Genomic DNA, 23,092 nt, shown 5'->3' with positions numbered 1-23,092 from the left:
ACACTGTCACATTCCTGATTGTAGGATATCACTAAGAACAAATTGGCTGCAGCATATCTTCCATTACAATTGTGAGAAAGTGCTTCACTGACTGCAAACACATGCTGAGGACACGAAAGGTGCTATATAAATAAAGTTCCATCTTTCATCTCAAATGATTTAATATACAAGTGAAGTACTCTGAAATGTAGCCATTCTTATGTCAACAAATGCAGCAGCCATTTTACATAAAGCATGACCCCACAAACAATAAAATGAATGGCCAGTTACTCTAGGGAGAATTGTAAATCTTGCCTAGTTGGCTATTGCAATGAGCAGGTCGACTGTCTGGGAGCTGCAGTTCATTTTCATGGCTGAAATCAATTTAAATGGAGCCTACTATTTTCCTTTCACCTAATGCAATTTGGCAGATTTGGTTTGGAGCAATTTTGGGTTTTGTGGAGCCTGCCTAGCAGCAGCAAGTTAAGTCACCCGGACCAGAAGGGTTGGAGAGAGTTTTAGGAATATGTAAGGGGATAGAGCAGCTCAGGATGGCAGCTGCCCAAAATATTTTTGTGCTGCTCAAAGGAAAGCTGCCAATCCTCTCGGCTCCACAACAATTCAGATTTTTACTTATCCATGAGGGTTTCCATTTTCCATCCATTTCTATTGAGAGGGAGAGCCACTGCTGGACATAAAGGTGACTTTGAGAGTTGTATTTAAGTAATATGAACCCGAATTAATAAATTCAAGAGTCGTCTGAGGAGTCTCATGGCCTCTCCATCTCCCACTTCCAGCTAATCTCCATGTCAATGGTAAACAGTATGTCGACTGTCTTGTCTACCTATTGCCAGGTAGAAAGAGTTAAATTCCCACTTCTCCCTTCTAGCGGAGTTGGGGTTGAGTTTGGACATTTAGCCAGGAGAACATCCAGGGCGGCACAGTGGTCTGCTCTGCTGTCCCACAGAGCCCGAGATCCAGATTTGACTCCGGCCCTGGGTCACTGTCTGTGTGGGGTTTGCATGTTCTTCCTGTGTCTGTGCAGTTTTCCTGCAGCTGCTCTGGTTTCCTCCCAGGGTTCAAAGATGGTTAGCTGGATTGGCCAAACTAAATTGCCCCTTAGTGTCCAGTGATGTGTAGGTTAGGTGGATTAGCCTTGATAAGTGCATAGAGTTATTAGGATAGGGCAGAGGGGAGAGCCTGTGTGGAATGCTCTTTCAGAAGTTGGTGCAGACTCAGTGCGCTGGACGGCCTCTTTTGGCACTATAGGGATTCTATGATTTTCAAATAGAGTCAGGGGGCTGGTTAAACATGTCTTGTGACCTTGATTTGAAATCTTATCTTCTATTAATTTTCATCTCAGAGGGCAACTTATTTTCTCCTGCTCCTACGTGCTATGTTCCCATGATACATTTGTGGGCATGTATAATATTGTGGGTCAATAATTCGAGTTTAAGTCTGTGAGAAATGGAGTGGAATTTTAACAAATGAGACTCGTGCATTTCAGAGCAGAGTTGGGATTGGTAGAGCTGTGGTGTGACTGGCTGGGGCTCCAGAACCCGACTATTGCTGGATTGGGCTTTGCCACAGCTCTTTAACGCAATCAATGTATTAATATCCAGCTTCTGGCTTTCCCAACCAATCACAGTGTGCAGGGTAGGTGTGATGATGACTCACAACTGTCAATGGAATGATGTCCATTTGAAAGGATCCTGGCAGGGATCAGAGGAATTGAATGCTATATTACTTCCAGGCATTAGCAGCCACACAGCAATAGAAAGGAGACCTGGGAAGGCTAGCAAAGTGAGTGAAATAGCTGCTGGAACATTGTTAAGTAGCCAGTGAGGCAATGAAATCACACTCACTGAACAAAAGCTGGGAGCACAAACCTTTCACATAGACAGGGCAGCAGCGATACAGTTTCACTCTTTAAGGGTTTTTCAGCCTGTCAATTTTATTGCTCAATGACTCCCCATCTGAGAAATACAGAAATAGGCTGTTAAAGTATCAATTAATTGATTACTGAAATATCTGACCCAACAGCTCCAGGATAGGGGGAGGGGGTTTCCTGCTCATGGCAGGATCATGTCAGCTTTTCTGCCCACTGACATCTTTCGGGGATTTAATCCTCCACCCGCCCTGACACACACACACCCCCCACAACCTGTTCCCACCAACACCTCTCCAACCCAGTAGTTAAAATTCTACCCATGGTCTCAGATGAGATGTATACATTACCATACGGGATAGGGTAACTTGGCCTCTTTGAGTATATGACATCAAAAACTCCTAATATTTCAGTTTTAGATGTGGCATTGACACAGCCTGAGAATAATCCAGTCATAATGAAAACATTTCTTTAGGGGCGCTTTAGCAGTTTGGAGAACTAGTGTTCTCCAGCACTCGTTTAATAGGCACAAAGTTGGTGTCTATCCTAGGGGAGTTCGTAAGCTCACTTTAACATGGAACACTATTACTTGGAGGCTGAGAAACTTTTTATAAAGACGAAGGAAACTCAATGGGAAAGATTTTGGTTGCAATGCAATTGCTTAGGAGTGGAAGCCTGGGTTAAGATCCTTTAACCCGATAGGCCAAGGAGATACATGACCTAGTATATTACAAGGGCACTCCTGAGACTTACGGAACTGAGGGCTTTATTATTCATATTTTTCAACAGATAAATTTCTAATATTCTATCTGCTCAGATTCTTTACTACGCTGATGGGAAAACATACAGACTTGGACCTCAAGCCAATCGAATCCAACTGGTTGACCCAAAACCAATAAATGGAGATGCATCAATTAGAATTGAAAACACAAGATCATCAGACACTGGCCGGTATTCCTGTGATATAAACAATCCTCCCGATTTTACTGGACCTAGTGAGGCATTTATCAATTTAATCGTCCGAGGTAAGGAGAATAACTAATTATCTGAGGCTTGTTATCTTATTAATCTGTAACCGCTGCACCATTACATGTCCCTTCTACTGGGAATAATTAATTGGTTTTTTTAATTAAAAGAGTTTTTTTCTTAAACATGTGAAATGGATCTTTAATTTTAACAAAGAGGATATCAATCTGAGAGGATTTAGAAAAGAACAGATGGAGACGTAAGAAATAATTTTGAGCAGTGAGCGGTTAGAATCTGGAACTGCACTGAGAGTGTGATGGGACAAATTCAACCATGGCTTTCAAAAGGGAATTGGATAACCACCTGTCAGGGGATTTTCTCTGGGTGTCCCACTGGAGAGTCTTGTATTCAGCCACACTCAATAAACACAAAGACATGCGAAAGGCAGTATGCAGTTACAAATGTTCTTTATTTGACCAATGCATTGAGAGAGAGAGAGAGAGAGGCAGTCAAAGGATTTCAACTTCTCTCTGACCTTGCGTAACATGAGCAGAACAGATATACATTTCTGAAGATTTGATCCTCCTGCCCAACCTGTCATCCAAGCTGGATGGTCCAACTACATTAACACACTTTATTTACATTGGCCAGTAGGATTCTACCTCCCAACAGAATTAGGAATTCATTGGTCAACCAAACCCAGGAGTTCTCCCCTCTCCCCCCCCCCCCCCACCATTGCCTAGTACCTTACCTAAGCAAATCTGGTAGGTTCAAGGGTCGTCCCTAACACCTGCAGTCTTAGGAACAAGAAGGGAGTCATCTTCCTGTTTTCTGTCCCTTTATCAGTGAAGGTTGAATTGCAGCTATTCATTACAACAAGAAGCTAAATCCCTTCCATTCCTTTCAACAATTTTGGTTGCTTGTAGCTGCATGGCCTGTCCTGATAATAGGTCACCATGCTCCATGCTTCATTGTTCCAAAAGAATGTGGTCTGTCTAATTAAACTTATTTCCCATTATGCTAAGGGATAAATTGCTTGTAGGCCAAGCCTGACAAGAAAACACAAAAATACAGTTTAAATCTATAATACTGGTTCAAAAATTACTATATATGTGTTTATACAGACAATGTCTTTGTACGAAAAATGTGAAGCACATTGTGATACCTTTGGTATATATAAGGCACACTGTGGTCCCTATTTTAAACTAATCTACTTGTTTTAATAGTCATAAAAAGCAGGGATTTCTGTATCCCCTGCTATGCCACCTGCAGAGAGAATGTTCACAGGACTACCAGGAAAATAACTGGAGGTATGGCATGGTGATTAGCGTCCCTTCCTCTGAGCCAGAAGTTCTGGGTTCAAGGGCAGGTTGGTGGCACGATGGTTAGCACTGCTGCCTCACAGTGCCAGAGACCCGGGTTTGATCCGGGAGTGCAGAGTCTGGATGTTCTCCCTGTGTTTGTGTGGGTTTCCGCCTGGTGGTCAGGTCGTCTTCCACAGTCAAAAGACATGCTGATTAGATGCATTGACCCAAACGGGCACCAGGATGTGACAAAGAGGGAAATTTCACAGTAACTTCATTGCAGCTTTAATGTAAGCCTACTTGTGACCAATGAATAAACTTTACAGTCTTACCTCAGGACTTGATGGCCAAGGAAGGTGCGTTTATAACACAGTCAATAGGTTGAGTATCAACTGTAAAATCCTTCCAACACACGTCAGTGACAGGCAGGAGGAGTGGGAGACACTCCTGGTCAGTTGTGCTTGAGATGGAGTGGTACCTCTCCAGCTATAAGCCCCTTGAGACAGACGAGCAACCGATTCCAGGAAAAAAACTAGTTGTGGGAAAAGATAAAAATCTGCCTTGTGTACCACTAGGTGGAGGAAGAGAAAGAACAAACAACAGTTTAAGAGTGAAATAAAGGCAAAATACTGAGGATGCTGGAAAATCTTAGCAGGTCTGACAGCATGTGTGGAGAGAGAATACAGCCAATGATTCAAGTCTCGATTACCCTTTGTCAGAGCTGGCTCTATTCTCTCTAATGCTGTCAGGTCTACTGAGATTTTCCAGCATTTTCTGTTTTTGTGTATGAGCAAGACAGTGGGACTAGATGAGTTCCTTTTGCAGGGAGCTAAGACAAACATGATAGGCCAAATGGTGTCCTTCTGTGCTTCAATTTTCAGACCCAAAGGAAAGAAGACAGGAAAATTCAATACTTCAATAGAATGACTATAAGAATTAGCCTTTAATAAATAGATTACTGAGGTTTAATCAGAAAGGAGTGTAAAATAGCAGGGACTTTCCAACATTGTTGTTATTGTTAGCTTTATAAATATATATTTATCTAATATATAATTTTGTAATAAAATTATTTTGACAGCTCCCTGGGTGACTATAACTGAGAAGTTAGTAGGAAGAAATGTTGAAGTTATAATTGCATTCAGTGATTTTTATAATTCCTTTTTAGTCTCCGTCTCAGGCACATATTATTTCCTGGCTGATAGTGAACATGATGTGGATAAACCGGCGTTGGACTGGGGTAAACACAGTAAAAAGTCTGATAACACCAGGTTTAAGTCCAACCGATTTATTTGATAGTACACTTACTAGCTTTCGGGTTAGTCCCTTTGTCAGGTGAATGGAGAGTTCTGGCCTCAGACAGAGCGTATAAAACTGTAAACTGTCTGTGCTTTATATGCTCTGTCTGAGGACAGAACTCTCCATTCACCTGACGAAGGGACTAACCCGAAAGCTAGTGAGTGTACCATCAAATAAATCGGTTGGACTTAAACCTGGTGTTGTCAGACTTTTTACTGTGATAGTGAACAGCCAGAGGACTTGATGCTTAGTATCTATACTGCACAGTTATCAATTGAAAGATATATATGCGTTAGAAACAGTGCAGGAATGGAAGGATTGTCTTATGAGGAAAGGTTACACAGGTTAGACTTGTAAGAATCACAAAATTATGGAGCAGAAGGAGGCCATTTGGCCTATCATGTCTGCACCAGCTCTTCAAAGGAGCATCATGACTTAGTGCCATTCTTTTGCCTTTTTCCCTGTACCCCTGCACATTACTTCCAGTCAAGTAATCAGCTAATGCCCTTTCGAATGCCTCAATGAACCTGTCTCCACCACACTTCTAGGTAGTGCATTCAGGATCCGAAACATTCATTGTATGAAAAGGTTTATTCTCACATCACATTTCCTTCTTTTGCAAATCACTTTAAATCTTTGCCCCCTCATTTTTGATTGTTTTAGGAGTGGGAACAGATTCTCCCTATCTACTCTGTCCATCCCTCTCATGGTTTTAAATTTCTCTATCAAATCTCCTCTTTGCCTTCTTCTCTGCAAGAACAGTCTAACCCTCTGCATGCTATCCTCATAACTGAAGTTCCGTTTTGGAACCTTTTTTGTAAACCTCTTCTGCACTCTCTCCAATCTGTTCACATCCTCCTTAGAGCCTGGCATCCAGAACTGTACACAATATTCCAGCTGAGGTCCAACTAATGTCTTGTACAAGTTTGGCATAACCTCCATGCTCTTGTACTCAATGTCCCTATTAATAAAGTCCAGAATACTATATGCCGTATTAACTGCTCTCTCTACCTGTCCCACCATCTTCAATGATCTGTGCATAAATACACCCAGATCCCTCTGCTCCTGTACCCCTTAATAACATTACCCTTTATTTTCTATTGTCTCTATGTTCTTCCTACCAAATGCATCACCACAAACTTCTCTATGCCGAACTTCATCTGCCACCTATCGGCCCACTCCATCAAATACATCCTTTTAAAATTCTACACTGTCCTCTTTATAGTTTACAAAAGTTCCAAATTTGTACCATCTGCAAATTTTGAATTCGTCTCCTACACACCAATATCTAGATCATTAATATCTATTGGGAGAAGCAAGGGTCCCAATACCCAATACCAGTGTTCTGGGGAACACTGCTATAAAACTTTCTCCAGCCCGAATAATATCCATTGACCATTATTCTCTGCTTCCTGTTATTCAGCTAATTTTGTGTCCATGTTGCTACTGTTTCTTTTATTCAAAGAGCTATAACTTTTCTTGTAGGTCTGTTGTGTGGAACTATATCAAATATCTTTTGAAAGTCCATGCATATCACATCAACAGCATTACCCTAATCAACCCTTTGTTACCTCCTCAAAAAATTCCAAGTTGGTTGAATATGACTCCCCCTTTAGAAATCCATGCTAGCTCTTCCTATCCAAGCTACGTTTTTCCATTTCTACTAATTCTATCCCAAATAATTGTTTCTAGAATCTTGCTTACTTCTGATGTTGAACTGACTGGCCTGTAATTGCTGGGCTATCCTTACAGCCTATTTTGAACAAGGATGTGGCATTTGCATTCTCCATGCCTCTGGTATCTTCCCCGAGTCTAGAGAAGACTGGAAGAACATCCAGTCTCACTTCCTCTAATATCTTTGGATGCATCTTATTTAGTTCTGGTGCTTTGTTAATTTGCAATACCAACTAGTCTATTCAGCATTCCCTCCTTTTCAATTTAGTGCCGTTCTAGGGCCAGAGTTTCCTCCTCTGTCATCGTTCTCTGGGTAGCAGTTACCTCCTTGTTAAAGATGGATGCAGAATATTCATTTAATACCTCAGCTATACTGCAAGCCTCCATGTATAAAGTTTCCTTTTGGCCCTATTTTTTTGACCAGCCTTTTACTATTTATAGACTTATAGAAGGCTTTGGGATTCCCCTTTAATGCAGGCTGCCAGCCTGTTCTCATAGTCCCTTTTTGCTTCTCTAAAGTACTTTTTCACCTCACCTCTGAGTCTTCTGTATTCACCTTGGTTTTCAACTCTATTTCTACCTGTCACAAGCACATTTATTCCTCCTTATCTTAATTTTGAATTCATTTTTCATCCAGTGAGCTCTGGATTTGTTTGCCCTATCTTTCCGTTTTAAGGAAATATAGCTGGATTTTGTCCAGACTATTTCTATTTTGAAGGTAGCCCATTCTTCAGTTGTAGTTTCTCCCACAATTTTTTCATTCTAGTCTAATCAGCCCAGCTCAATTCTTGCCACAATGAAGTCGGCTCTCCCCAGTAAATCATTTTCACTCTGGATTGCCTATTATCCTTTTCTACCATCATCCCAAACTTTACAATACAATGATCACTGTCTCCTAAATGTTTCCCCACTGACACTTGAGCCAGAATTTCACTGCCTCGCCCTCCTGACACTTGTAAGATCCTGCCCGATGCCAACAGAGAATGCCATTCTGCGAGTCTTGCCCACCCTAATTCTGGGTCAGGCAAGATAGTAAAATTCCGGCCTTGATCTAATTGGCCTAACACATTTCCAAGAACTAGGTCCAACAGTGTATCCTTTATTGTTGGGCTAGACACATTCTGCTTCACAAAACTTTCATGAACACGATCTAGGAACTTTTTGCCCCGCTCAGCCTTTTAGCCTGCCACTGTCCCAGTCTATGTTCAGGTAGAGGCGACTTGATTGAAACCTTTAAGATCCTGAGGGGTCTAGACAGGGTGGATGTGGAGAGGGTGTTTCCACTTATGAAGGAGTCTAGAACTAGGGATCATGGTTTAAAAATAAGTGGTTGCTCATTTAAGACAGAATTTCTTTCTTTCTTTGAGAGTTGTGAGTCTTTGGAACTCTCTTCCTCAAAAGGCAGTTGAAGCAAAGTCTTTGAATAGTTTTATGACAGGGCTGAATAGATTGTTTATTCACAAGAGGGTGAAAGGTTATTAGAGTAGGCCAGAAAATGGGGCTGAGATGACAATCAGGTTGGCCAGGATCTTATTGAATGATAGACCAGGCTCAAAGAGCCAAGTGGCCTACTCCTGCTCATCGTACATATATTTGTATAATTCCTAGATTCCTGTAGCACCATGGTTTCCTGTAAAGTCCTGATTGCTGCAATACCCGAAAGATCCCCTGATTGCTACAACTGAGTGTGAATTCTGTTCCACTATATATCAGTTGAAAATTTCCAGTTGTACTTATAAATGTCTGCCCTTTCTTAATTGTTGAGCTGCTAACAAAACCTCTGGGGACTCACTGAGAAAAAAAAAATCACTAGTGGGTTACTAATTGGAGGGAAAGTATGCAGCTGCCCTCCTTTAGAACACATGGTTTATTCTTTGTGTATGGTGAAGGCAAATGATGGGACACTGAAGTCCAACAATGGGAACAAAGGTTCAGATTGGTCAGGAGCAAGGTAATTGACAACATACCATTTCCTGTGCCTTGATCCCTTAAGACTTCTGTCTTTCTGTTATCCCATTAATCAACTTTACAGTATTTGCTGTATCAATTCATTATTAAGTCCTCAAATATCTTTAGTTTGTGATATTGATATGTGCCACTTCTTTCTCATTGGACAGTGCCACCATCCATTCCAGAGTGTGTAGTGATTGGTAAACCATACATTGGGAACAATGTGACATTGCTGTGCAAATCGGCAGAGGGTCGGCCAATGCCTCAGTACATATGGTCAGAGGTTAACCCTGACTCAGTGAAATCTTCATCAAGAGTCATGAAACAAGGTATGTTGGATGCTGTCCCTCATCATGGAGAACTTAATGAATTCTCAACTCTAGTAGAAAGAAATTGTGCCTATGTAGTGAGTGTCACATCTTCACGACCAGCTTATTATTTAGCTAAAATTACTCCCAACAGTCACTCTCCTTCAACCAGTTCACAAAGACAGTATTCGCCACAGACTTCTCACTGAGACACTCAAACCTGTTGCCCATCCAACTCCCAAGAGGCATTTTCCCTTCAACTTTCACATTTTATACTTCAACCGCACCCCCCCACCCCACCCCCCTCAACCCCCTCCACCCCAATTCAACTGGTGTTTTTCTACCTTGATTCCCACTCAGTTAGTTCTGGAACTTTCCTTACTTCCACACTCAGAAATGATTGATCCCTGTTTCTCTCCTCTTCCCCGCCCCCTCAAGTCATTGCTCTCAATTCAGGAATATCCATTTATTCCCTTTGCCTACTTCTACATTTTCTTCTGCTTCACTGTCAACCATTCCTTCTTCGTCACTGCCTTTCTTATTCCCTGTCCCTCTCTTTTCTCTTTCCTTTTTCTTATCCCAATTCTTATCTTTCACTTTCCCTCTCCTTCATATTCCCTACTTCTCTGCTCTTCTTGCTATTTTTTGATCCCAGTGTTCATTCAATCCCACTACTACCTGAGTCTGCTTGCCAGCTTGAATTGAAAATAAAATTGGGTTGTGTGTGAATTCCTGGCCAATCTGATCCCACTGCGCTGGTTAATTAAAATTATGCCCTCCCCCTCACCATTCCAGGATTGTGGCTCTTCATTCTGATGTAATCTAACCAATATTCAGTATGGTGAGTTAGCACTGCAGCCTCACAGCGCCAAGGACCCAGGTTCAATTTGGGCCTTGGGTGGCTATCTGTGTGGAATTTGCACATTCTCCCCATGTCTGCATGGGTTTCCTTCGGGTGCATTGGTTTCCTCCCTAGTCCAAAAATATATGTGTTAGATGGATTGGCCATGCTAAATTGCCCCTTAGTGTCAGGGAGCTTGGCACGGTAAATACATGGGGTTATGGGGATAGGTCCTGGGTAGGATTGTTGTTGATGCAAGCTCGATGGGCCAAATGGCCTATTTCTGTAAGGATTCTATGAATATTCCTCCCTTACACCCATGGGAAAGTAATGTCTGTGTTGCACTTCAAAAATGTCATTGTGTAAGGTGCTTGAGATATTTTAATAGCGATTAAGATGCTGTGTAAGCACAAATGTTTCTTTTCATTTATTTGTGTTCTTTGGACAGCCAAATGTAAAGATGAGTGTATTATCTCTCCACTTATCACACCTTTCTCCACATGGTGTGCAGTTATTCAACTGAATGTTCTGTCAGCACATTGTAGTTATTTTGAATTTAAACGATTGTGCTAATTTGTACCCAGCACCTATTGAACATGTAGGCATGTTCAATGTCATCCATTTGAAGTAGAATCAGAAGCCTGTGCAACAGAACAATGGAACAATCTTTTTACTTATTTAAAGGGGAAAACTGTGTCTCTGTATTGTACAAGAAGAACTGTTGCAGAGTTTTATCTGATATGTTCTTGCTAAAAATACTAATAGCACCTTTTTCCTTGTCAATTGCTAATATATTCACAAAACCTACAACCCCAACTGTTTCATTCATTTGTTTTCCCCCTAACTTCTAATGGCACAGGTTGTGGTAGAGTGTTGTTCCAAGCAGACATTCATCATACTTGAGTTGCTATTTGACTGTGGGGTGCAATACCGCTAACCAAATTCTATCCACAGCTGGCAAGCATTTTTCATAACTGGATAAATAAACAAAACTGAACTGTGGTTGATTTTTCTATTCTCCTGCCATGAGGAATAGAGGCCAATTTAAGTGTTTTTTTAGAGAATAGTTTCATGGGATGTGGGCATCGCTGGCAAGGCCACCATATGTTGCCCAATCCTAATCCTACTGAGTGTCTTGCCATTTCAGAGGGCAGTTAGGTCAACCACATTGCTGTGGGTCTGGAGTCACATGTAGTTCAGGCCAAGTAAAGATGGCAGACTTCCTTCCCTAAAGGAAGGAAAAGACATTAGTGAACCAGACGGCAAAGCGGCACAGTGGTTAGCACTGCTGCCTCATAGTGCCAGGGACCCAGTTTTGATTCCTGGCTTGGATCACTGCCTGTGTGGAGTTTGCACGTTCTCCCCTGTGTCTGCATAGGTTTTCTCCAGGTGTTCCAGATTCCTCCCACTGTGTGAAAGATGTGGTGGTTAGGTGCATTGGTCATGCTAAATTCTCCTTTAGTGAATCCGAACTGGCAGCAGAGTGCAGCAACAAGAGGGATTTTCACAGTAACTTCATTGCAGTGTTAATGTAAGCCAACTTGTGACATTAAGAAGTAAATTTTAAACGATTCCCAATGGTGGGTGTGGGCCAGAAAATCTTCCATTAATTAGACTAGCTTTCCTTTCTTCTTTTAAATGCCAGGGTGTGACACCCGAGAGGTTTTTAGTTTTTTTTCCTGGGGTGTGGATGTCACTGTCAAGGCCAAAATCTGTTGCCCATCTTTAATTGTTCTTGAACTAAGTAGCTTGCTAAACCATTTCAGAAGGCAGTTAAGAGTCAACCACATCACTGTGGATCTAGAGGCACATATTGATCAGACTAGATACAGTCAGCAGATTTTCTTCCTTAAGGTTAGTGAACCAGTTGGATTTTTACAAAAATCAGTGATAGTTTCATGGTCAGTTATTATTGACCAGCTTTCCATTCCAGATTTTTTTAACTTAAGAGATTGAAATTATTAATGAACTGAATTTACATTCCACTATCTGCAATGCTGGGATTTGAACCTGTGCCCCTGAGCATAAACCTGGGCTTTTGGATTACTGGTCCAGTGACATTATCATGATGCCATAATCTCCCCTTATTTTTTCTCCATCTAACAGTACATAAAAAGCAGCTAACATTCAAAGGCAAACACATCAATCAAACTAATGGTAGCCAAAGACAACTGGTACCTATGAAGCGGGACATAGATTCATAGATTTAGAAGGTAGAAATTAGAGTTCGCATTTCTGTGTTAGTTGCTGCAACATGTGGAATTCCATCATTTTGTAGAGTTATTGAGGTATCCACAACAATACTAATATTTTGTTCTGAACCTTTTAGTATGTTTCATATGGTTTTTCTCCCTTTAAAGTTCAAATGTCGGCAAAGTAAGTTGCCAGCAAGACTCCAACATTGCATGACTGAAACCAATAAGTGTTTTGAGTGGGAGTCTAATGGTTTAGTCCTGTTGCTGTTGGGATCACTAGGTTGTGTTTTGGTGATTTGCTACTGTAGTGACAGATCTTTATCCCTTCATCTGAAACCTCTTTGATTGAAGTAAAACTCAAGATGCTTAGAATCATTTCTTCTCTTCCATTACTGTAGATTCCAATAAAGGATCTCTATTTCTGAGGAACCTGACGATGGAACATTCAGGAACCTACGAATGTGTGGCATCTAACGTCCTTGGGGAACAGTCATGTCACCTGGTTCTCACAGTCACAGGCAAGGATCGATTTCTTCTGTTGGAGTTGAGCGTCATAATACTTTCAGAAAAAATAGCCCTAAATATAGTTTGGAGCAAATGCCACAGCAAACAGATGGCATAGAGCTATCTTTCAGTATGCAATATAACCGTCATTTTTTTTTGCTCTTTTTTGGGAAACAAGACTTCACAGCCCTGTGGCATCTTGCGAATGGCGTGGGTGAGATTCAGCAGAGAATTAGCAAATTGAGGGAAAAAGAACTTTGACAATTAAAACATAGACATGATGATATGGTGTTAATTCATCAATTCACCAGATATATTGAATTTGTAATCATCATGTGTTTGAAAATTATTTTTTGCATTGTTTTTACTAAAAGAGAAACTCTGCCGAAACTGGTTTGATGATGTCACAGCTGCCAATGAACTAGAGTTCTTATCTCTATTATTAATTCATTTAGAACGCAACACCATTTGAGATTGTCTGCATGATTAGAACCAACTTGTGAAAGGGTACAGAGAGCCTATAGGATAGGATTTTATTGCACCTGTAGCTGACTAGAGTCTAACACCTAAAGTCATACCACTGTGAAGCATAAGTGTTTAGTTGTAGCAGATTTTGAATAGCTGGTGCTGAGAATTAGAAAACTGTCCTTTCACTTCTGAGATTTGAATCTACTGTAATACAAGTGAAAGGTAGTCCACTTGCTTATGGCTAATTATAGCCCATGTTATAAAAATCTAGTCACTACTGACTGCCAATGAACAGTGAACAACACTGCCTGTAATTGATTTCATGGCCAATCTCACTTAGAATGTGACAGACAGTGGCAGAAATAGAAATGTCATATTGGTCCAGTAAAGATTGCTTCATGAGACTAGGTAAAGATAGGTTTTGGCATAATGGGGATGTTCACCGACAATTGCACAATGTTCACCACTATTCACAACTCCTCAGGTACTGAAGCAGTCCATGTTCAAATGCAACAATATCCGGACAATATCCAAGCTTGGGCTGACAAATTGCAACCAACATTCGCATCACACAATACCAAACAATGATCATCACCAATAAGAGATAATCAAACCACCCACTCCCCTTGACATTCAATGGTATAACCATCACCTACTGTGAATCCCCCACTGTCAACATCCTTGGCGTTACCATTGACCAGAAACTCAACTGGATTTGCCAAATAAACACAGTGGTTATAAGAACAGGTCAGAAGCTAGAAATAATGCGGCGAGTAACTCACCTCCTGACTTCCCAAAGTCTGTCCACCATCTACAAGGCACAAGTCAGGAATATGATGGACTGGATGAGTGCAGCTCCAACAACACTCAGGAAGAATGTCACTATCCTGGAAAAAGCTGCCCACTTAGTTGGCATCACATCCACTCCATCCACCAACGATGCTCAGTAGCAGCAGTGTGTACCATCTACAGGATGCACTGTAGAAATACACTAAAGATTCTTAGACAGCATCTTCCACATCCACTTCCATCTAAGACAAGGACAGCAGATAATGGGAAAGCCACCACCTGCAAGTTCCCTCCTAGCCCCTCACCATTCTGACTTGGAAATATATTGCCATTCCTTTGCAGTTGATGGATCAAAATCCTGGAATTCCCTCCCCAGTGGCATTATGGATCAACCCACAGCATGTAGACTGCAGTGTTTCAAGAAAATAGTTCACCACCACCTTCTCAAGGGCAACAATGGATGGACAATAAATGCTGGCCAGGCAGCAATGCCCATGTCCTATGAATGAGCAAAAGATGATAATCTAAAGAGTGACCTGTATGACATATCATTTGTATTTATCTGACCTGGGAGTTCTTCAATGCTTTCATTTCTGTTAGTATGGTTAGTCCAGAATCCATGGAAATGCAAGTGTTGTGAGTTTAAAGTTGTTCGAGGGAATGTTTTACAAAGAATAATCTTACTTTTGGAGGAGATCTCAGTTTCAGCTCATTTGATGCTGTTGTTGAATAATGGATGTTGCATGGCATTGGAACAACTGAGACATTTGGTCACAGCTGACACAAGATCATTGACCTGAAATGTTAACTCTTGTTTCTCTTTCCTGCTGCCCGAACTGTGGAGTTCAATGTTTCCTGCTTTTGTTTTAGACGTTCAGCATCCACACTATTTTGCTTTTGTGGAGTGATTCTAATTTCATTTTCCAATCCCTGTTGAGCTGATGAATTATCTTGTTGTAATTTACAGGAAGGGTAGGCAGCACAAAAGGGCCTCAGCACCCTAATTTTACAAAGAAAAAGTTTCTTGAGTTCTGTGTTCACATGCAAAACATAGCCACTATCAGAGCAAGGGGTTAAAACCAACAGGAGAGGAGTTTTACGGAGCCATAGAATCCCTACAGTGAGGAATGAGGCCATTCACCCATCAAGTCTGCAATGACTCTCCAAAAGATCATTCCACTCTATCCCTGTAATCCTGTGCATTTACTATTTCCAATTCACCTAACTTACACATTTTTGGACATTAAAAGGCAATTTATCATGGCCAGTCCACTTAGCCTGCATATTTTTGGAATGTGGAAGGAAACTGGAGCACCTGGAGGAAACTCACACAGACACGGGAAGAATGTGCAAACTCCGCACAGTCACCCAAGGCTGGAATTGAACCCAGGTCCCTGGCGCTGAAACAGCAGTGCTAAACATTGTGCCACCTCATGGAGCATGCTGCAATCAATTGAAGAAAATATCCCTTGTACTGACAATACTTCCACACTGGTGACTTCAATTTTCATTCAAGTTTCTACCACATTTGGAGAAAACAGTGGTGTAGTGATAAAGGCCCAGACCAATGCTCTGAGGACAGGGGTTCAAATCCTACTACAGCTGGTGGAATTTAATTTTAATGAATACATCTGAAAGTAAGGAGGTGAAACAATTGAAACAATGAGGTGCTGTATTGAAGAGTAGAGTTGCTCTGTGTTGCTATATTTAAAGTGGACCGAATTGTCTGTCTGACCTGGAAGTAGCTCTGAGCTACTCGATTACGACTACTAAAACTACTCATACAGCTGCAAGAGAGAGATAATATCCATCTTATCAGCTTGAGTTGGATCTTAGCCAGATACAACGTTTTGGTTAGTTGTTCCTTCGAGTATCAATGAATTTTGTATGTGATCTTTCTTCCTCTTTTACAGTCAGCAACGAAGCTGGAGTGATTGTCGGAGCTGTGATTGGAACCCTTGTGGGTCTGATTCTGATTGCAGTTGTTGCATACCACTTACTTCACCAACGAAAGAAGAATTCCAAGGTTCCTGTAACTGGATATGAACTGAGGTTTGGATATTTATAGTTGGCCTCAATATTTCTGGACCAGGGAATAGGAAATCTGTCACTTCTGGGACTCCAGTTTCATCTGTATATTGGGCCATAAGATGCGGAAGCAATCTCAGTGTTCTCCGTGAGGTGACTATTTTCCCTCACATTCAGCTCAATATTAGTTTACACCACCAATTGTAGGAAGAGTGAGCTGATAGCAATGGTAAGGTCAACTGGTCACCTTGGATCTTGCTAAATAAATGACAGAGAAGGAAACAAGATGAATTAGGGTCAAATTAGATGCAGAAGGAGAAATAAATTAAGGAACAGAATTCAAAGATCCTATGAGAGAAGAAATACCTTCTATCTCTGTCTTAAATGGGAGATCTCTTATTTTAAACTGCAGCCTCCTACTTGTAGCTTCCCCTATAAGGGGAAATATCCTTTCAGCAACTAAGCTGTTAAGCTTCCTCAGAATCTTCCATGTCTCAATATGATCATCTCTCATTCTTCTAAACTTTGATTAATATAGGCTCAAACTGCTCAACCTTTCCCTATAAGATGCACCTCTTCATCCCAGGAATCAGACTGGTGAACCCTTTCTGAACTGCTTCCAATACAACTATGTACTTCTTAAGAAAAGAGATCAAAGCTGTACATATTTCTCTTGGCGTCTCATCAATGCTCTACAAAGTTGCAACAAAGGCTGCCTACTCTTTATACCCTATCCCTTTTGCAATAATGGCCAGTATACACTTGCCCTCTTAATTTTTTGTTGCACTTGCATGCTACGTGTTTGTGATGCATGTACAAGGACCCCCTCTAAACCACAATATTCTGCATTATCTTTCCATTTAAATAATATTCTGCTTTTCCATTCTTCCTGCCAAAGTGAAACAATTCACATTTTCCCACGTTATACTCCAGCTGCCAAATTTATGGCCACTCAAATTATCTACATCCTTTGCATAATCATTGCATCCTCAAAACTTGGTTTCCTGCCTACACAAAAACATAAGAACATAAGAACTAGGAGCAGGAGTAGGCCATCTAGCCCTTCGAGCCTGCCCGCCATTCAATAAGATCATGGCTGATCTAAAGTGGATCAGTTCCACTTTCCGGCTTTCTCCCCATAACCCTTAATTCCCTTGTCTGTCAAAAACCTATCTACCTGTGACTTAAATATATTTAGCGAGGTAGCCTCCACCACTTCAACGGGCAGAGAATTCCAGAGATTCACCACCCTTTGAGTGAAGAAGTTCCTCCTCAACTCCATTCTAAACTGCACCTCCCCCCCCTTATCTTGAGGCTGTGCCCTCTAGTCCTGCTGTCCTTTCTGAGCAGGAAGAATCTCTCTACCTCTTCCCTATCCATCCCTTTCATTATCTTATACATCTCTATAAGATCCCCCCTCATCCTTCTAAACTCCAACCAGTACAGACCCAGTCTATTGAGTCTCTCTTCATAGTCCAACCCCCTCATCTCCAGTATCAGCCTAGTGAACCTCCTCTGCACTCCCTCCAAGGCCAAAATATCCTTGCGCAAGTGCGGTGACCAAAACTGCACACAGTACTCCAGCTGCGGCCTCACCAGTGCCCTGTACAGTTGCAGCAAGACCTCCCTACTTTTATATTCTATCCCCTTCGCTATAAAGGCCAGCATTCCATTCACCTTCTTGATCACCTGCTGCACCTGCAGACTGGGTTTTCGCGACTCATGCACAAGGACCCCCAGGTCCCTCTGCACCGTAGCATGCTGTAGCTTTTCGCCCTTTAAATAGTAATCCCTCCTACTATTGTTTCTGTCAAAGTGGATAACCTCACACTTGCTAACATTGTACTCCATCTGCCAGGTCCTCGCCCACTCGCTCAGCCTATCCAGATCTCTCTGCAGACTTTCCACACCCTCCGCACAATTTGCTTTTCCACTCATCTTTGTGTCATCAGCAAATTTCGTCACCCTACAGTCAGCCTCCTCCTCCAGATCATCTATATAAATGGTAAAAACAGAAAATGCTGGAAAATTTCAGCAGGTCTGACAGCATCTGTGGAGAGAAAACAGAGGTAATGGGTGGAATTTTATGACCTTGCTCATCCCAAAACCATAAGATCCCACCCAAGGTTAATGGACCTTTCCATGGTCCGCTCCTCGCCCGCTCTGACTCCCATGGAAGGAGGGATGGTGAAATTCCAGCCAATGTCTCAAGTTTGGATGACTCTTCATTAGAGGTACAGGTAGATTTCCTATCTATCTTGGCATCATCAGAAAATTTGATGACAGTCAGTTCATTCATTCAAGTCGTTATACATAGTAAACAGTTGAGGCTCCAGCACTGATCCTTGAAGCACTCCACCATAGTTTGTCAATCTGAAAATGATCTATTCATCTTGACTATGTTTCTTGTTAGTTAGCCAAATCTCTGTCTACATCACCTCCAACACCATGACTCTTGTTCCATAACCTTTCATGTGATATCTTATCAAGTGACTTTTGGAAATCCAAATGCACTATTTTTACTGGTTCCCTTTTATCCACCTGCGTATTATTTCCTCAGTGAATGCTAATAAATGTGTCAAATACAATTTCACTTGCACAGAACCATAATGCACCTGCCTGGTAGTATTATGATTTTCTAAATGTCATGTTACTACCTTCTTAATAATAAATTAGCCAACTCAAGAACAGCTTCTTCCCTGCTGCCATCAGGCTTTTGAATGGACCTACTATATAGTAAGCTGATCTTTTTCTATGCCCTAGGTGTGACTGTAACACTATATTCTGCACTCTCTTCTTTCCTTCTTTTCACTGTATCCAAATACATGTGACAATAATAAATCAAATTCTAGCATTTTCTGTGTGATATGTGTTAGGCTAACTGGCCTATTTCCTGCTTTTTGTCTCACTCCTTTTTGAATAATGGTGTTATATTTGCTGCTTTCCAATCTCTGGAATCTAAGGAATTTTGGAAGATTACCAATGCACTACTATCTCTGCAGCCACCTCTGTTAAGGACCTCAGAGGCTATCATGTTCATGGGACTTGATAGCCTTTAGGCCCATTAGTTTTCCCAGTACTTGGTGAAAACTAATTTCCCTTTCATAGAACCGTGATGAATTTGCCTGGTAGTATTAGGATTGTCTAAGTGTAGTAGGAAGAAGGATGATAGCAGGATTCAAGAATAAGACATAGGTGGTGAAATGGCAGATCAGTTTTAATGCAGAGAAATATAAAGTGGTACATTTTGTTAGGAAGAATGAGGAGAGGCAATAAGTGCTAAAGTACACAATTTTAAATGGGACGCAGTAACAGAGAGACCTGTGAGTGTGTGTACATAAACCTTTGAAGGTGGCAGGAAAAGTTGATAAGGCTATTAAAAACAAAACACATGGGATCCATACCTTTATAAATAGAAGCCTTTCTGTACAAAAGCAAGAAGGTTATGTTAATACCTTTGTAAAATACTGGTTAGAGCTCAGCTGGAGTGTTGTATTCAAATCTAGGTGCTGTATTTTTGGAAGGATGTCAAGGCTTTAGAGAAGGATAGCAGAAGTTCACTAGAATGATTCCGAAGAAGAGGGGCTATTTGGAGAGACTGGAGAAGCTGAGGTTGTTTTCTGAAACAGCAGAGAAGGTTAAACAGAGGAAATTTGATAGGTGTGTTCAAAATCTTGAATGGAGTAAATGAGGAGTGACTATTTCAAGTGGCTACAGGCTGGGGCTCGGAATACACAATTATAAGATAATAAGTGATAGAACAGAGGTGACATAAGCCATTTTGTATGCAATGATTTGTAATATGGAATGAAATTCCCAAATATGTGGTAAAACCAGATTCAGTGGTATCAAGGAATTGGATATGAATCTGAAGGGAGAAAATTTATAGATCACGTGGAACTACTGTTTTTCATTCATTCATGGGATGTGGGCATCACTGGCAAGGCCAGCATTTGTTGCCCATCCCAAATGCCCTTGAGCTGAGTGGTTTGCTGGATCATTTCAGAGGGCAGTTATGAGTCAGCCACATTGCTGTGGACCTGGAGTCACAAGTAGGCCAGATCAGCAGAGTGAACCAGTTTTTATGACATGGTTATCATTAGAATTTTTAATTCCTAATTTTTTCATTGAGTTCAAATTGCACCATCTTTCATGGCAGGATTTGAATCCAGGTCCCCAGAGTATTTCTCTGGATTACTACTCCAGTGACAAACCACTCTGCCATCACTTCCCCTGAATTGGATAGCTGTTTCAAAGACTGGGCATAGATGTGATGGGGTAAATGGCCATCTGTGCTGCATCATTCTAAGATTCTAATTATTTTAAGGTTCTAATTAGGCAATGTCACTAAATTAATAATACGGAGATGCAAGCCAATCCCCTGGGAACATGGGTTTGATCCCACTAGGGCAGCTGGTGGAATTTAAATTCAATTCATAAAATCTGAAATATAAAGCAAATCTCAGTACATGACTATGAAACAATCAATTGTTCTAAAATCCCATCTGGTTCACTTTTGGAAAGGAAATCTGCCATCTTTACCTGATCTGGCTTGCATATGGCTCCAGAACAACGTGGTTGACTCTTAACTGCCATCTAAAATGGCCTGGAAAACCACTCAGTTCATGGACAATTTGGGATCGGCAATAAATGCTGGCCACATCCCATGAAAGAATAAAGGGAAAAAAAATTATTGTAGCCTGAGTTACCTTTTGTTGGCAGTTTGTTCCTTTAATGTCAGAGCCCTTTCTTGCATTTAATTCTATCAAAACATTTAATTTTAAACTTGTGTCCTCTGGTTTATGCTTCACAGTCTGAAGGCAGGTTGTTAGCTTACAGCTACCCATCTGTCTCCAAATTATTTTCATTCACATGGAGATCTTAATTAATATGTTACATGGAATAATGAATGTCTGGGAATGATGGTGAAGGCTGAACTTTATAAGAACATAAGAACATAAGAAATAGGAGCAGGAGTAGGCCATCTAGCCCTTCGAGCCTGCCTCGCCATTCAATAAGATCATGGCTGATCTGTTGTGGCTCAGTTCCACTTTCCCGCCCTCTCCCCATAACCCTTAATCCCCTCTCCTATCAAGAACCCATCAACCCGCTTCTTAAAAATATTTAGCGAGGCAGCCTCCACCACTTCAACGGGCAGAGAATTCCAGAGATTCACCACCCTTTGAGTGAAGAAGTTCCTCCTCAACTCCGTTCTAAACCGCCCCCCCTTTATCTTGAGGCTGTGCCCCCTAGTCCTACTGTCTTTTTTGAGCGGGAAGAGTCTCTCCACCTCTATCCTATCCATCCCATTCATCATCTTATACGTCTCAATGAGATCTCCCCTCATTCTTCTAAACTCTAATGAGTACAAGCCTAGTTTATTCAGCCTCTCCTCATAGCTCAATCCCCTCAACTCCGGTATCAGCCTAGTAAACCTCCTCTGCACTCCCTCCAGGGCCAAAATATCCTTGCGCAGGTGCGGCGCCCAAAACTGCACACAGTACTCCAGCTGCGGCCTCACCAATGCCCTATACAGCTGCAGCAAGACCTCCCTACTTTTATATTCAATCCCCCTCGCTATGAAGGCCAGCATCCCATTCGCCTTCCTGACCACCTGCTGCACCTGCAAGCTGGGTTTTTGCGACTCATGCACAAGGACCCCGAGGTCCCTCTGCACCGTCGCCTGCTGCAGTTTTTTATCCATGAGATTAATTGATGTCAACAAACATTTCAACTTTTCTTTCATGAACTATTCAATTAAATGGCTGACTCTGAATCCACAGATAAAATACAATGTATCCTTCAACATTGGTATTGAACTATTTGGTATTTACAACTTTTTAATGGTATAATATGTTGTTTTCAGAGAGGATGCGGTGGCTCCTGGTAAAGAAGCAAACTCTAATCTACTGGCATCATCTGTACACAGTCGGGAAACCAACTCAAACAGCATGAACTCAAAATATAATATTGTTGTCTAAACCCCACTCAAATCTCAATTGCTGCACAAAATTAAGGACTGAAGAGGTTGAAGTTCTAAAAAAAACTTCTTGTCCTTTTACAATTGTTGGCTGTGTGCTACCAAAGCAATTTGCTGCAAGTTGACATTATTATACCAAGCTGAGTTTTACTGCCTGTAAATCCATAGACAATCAGTCCCTTCCAGGTGGAGATCACTGAAACTGGAGAAGCAATTAAGTTTAAAAACTTACCTATTATTAGGCTCACTATTTTGAAATGGAACTGTTAATTGGATAGCCTTAGGAACTAAATTCTCTTCAGGGAATGGACACCTTAGCTTTAGTTCCCAGTAGGTTTGCAAATTGGAGCATTTCGCAGGAGACTTTGACGTAATTTGTGATAGTCAATCTTTTATTGTATCTTAATAAACCATTTTTATTTTTATGCAGTTTTATTGTCATTCCATTTAAATGCTATAACATAAAAGGACTTTGGACATGCCCTGGATGGGAGTAGGGGTTTGGGGGGGCGGGGGGAACAGGGTTGGTGCCGTTCTAAAGATTGAGTAGACCAGATTCACATTGAAAGAAAGTGCTATCACTCACTCTTTTGTTAACAGTGATGGGATTGGTTTAGCTGGATGGTTGGTCAGTGATCCAAAGGAACGTCAACAGATTGGGTTCAATTCCTGTACTGGCTGAGGTTATTTAGGAAGGCCTGCCTCCTCAACCTTGCCGCTCACCTGAGGTGTGGTGACCTTCAGGTTAAATCACCACCCGTCAGCTCACCCTTCAAAGGAGAGAGCAGCCAATGGTCATCTGGGACTATGGTGGCTTGACCTTACCTTTACCTTTAATTAGCAGTGAGGACTCCAGGGAAAGGTCTACTATCCAAATCAACAATATTGTCATGATTGAAGCACATTTATTGCAAGATTTCTC

At 41.4% G+C, this 23,092-nt stretch overlaps 1 protein-coding gene across 1 annotated transcript in view; it reads left to right on the top strand.

Moving 5' to 3' along the window:
- The window catches only part of LOC145359884 (V-set and immunoglobulin domain-containing protein 2-like), a 34,934-nt gene extending 12,279 nt beyond the window's left edge, over positions 1–22,655 (top strand). Inside the window, exons 3-7 of the mRNA XM_080214710.1 lie at positions 2,685–2,892; positions 9,225–9,386; positions 12,800–12,919; positions 16,076–16,214; positions 22,057–22,655. Coding sequence (XP_080070836.1) covers positions 2,685–2,892; positions 9,225–9,386; positions 12,800–12,919; positions 16,076–16,214; positions 22,057–22,171 — 744 coding nt within the window. The 3' untranslated portion in view covers positions 22,172–22,655. The remainder of the gene's footprint in view (positions 1–2,684; positions 2,893–9,224; positions 9,387–12,799; positions 12,920–16,075; positions 16,215–22,056) is intronic.
- Positions 22,656–23,092: the final 437 nt, after the last annotated feature.

Source organism: Carcharhinus amblyrhynchos, chromosome 29, assembly GCF_965287045.1.
Source record: "Carcharhinus amblyrhynchos chromosome 29, sCarAmb.v2.hapA, whole genome shotgun sequence".
In the NCBI taxonomy this organism is placed as follows: domain Eukaryota; kingdom Metazoa; phylum Chordata; class Chondrichthyes; order Carcharhiniformes; family Carcharhinidae; genus Carcharhinus; species Carcharhinus amblyrhynchos.
The sequence above is the reverse complement of the archived record's forward strand: the minus strand, read 5'-3'. Positions and strand labels throughout refer to the sequence as shown.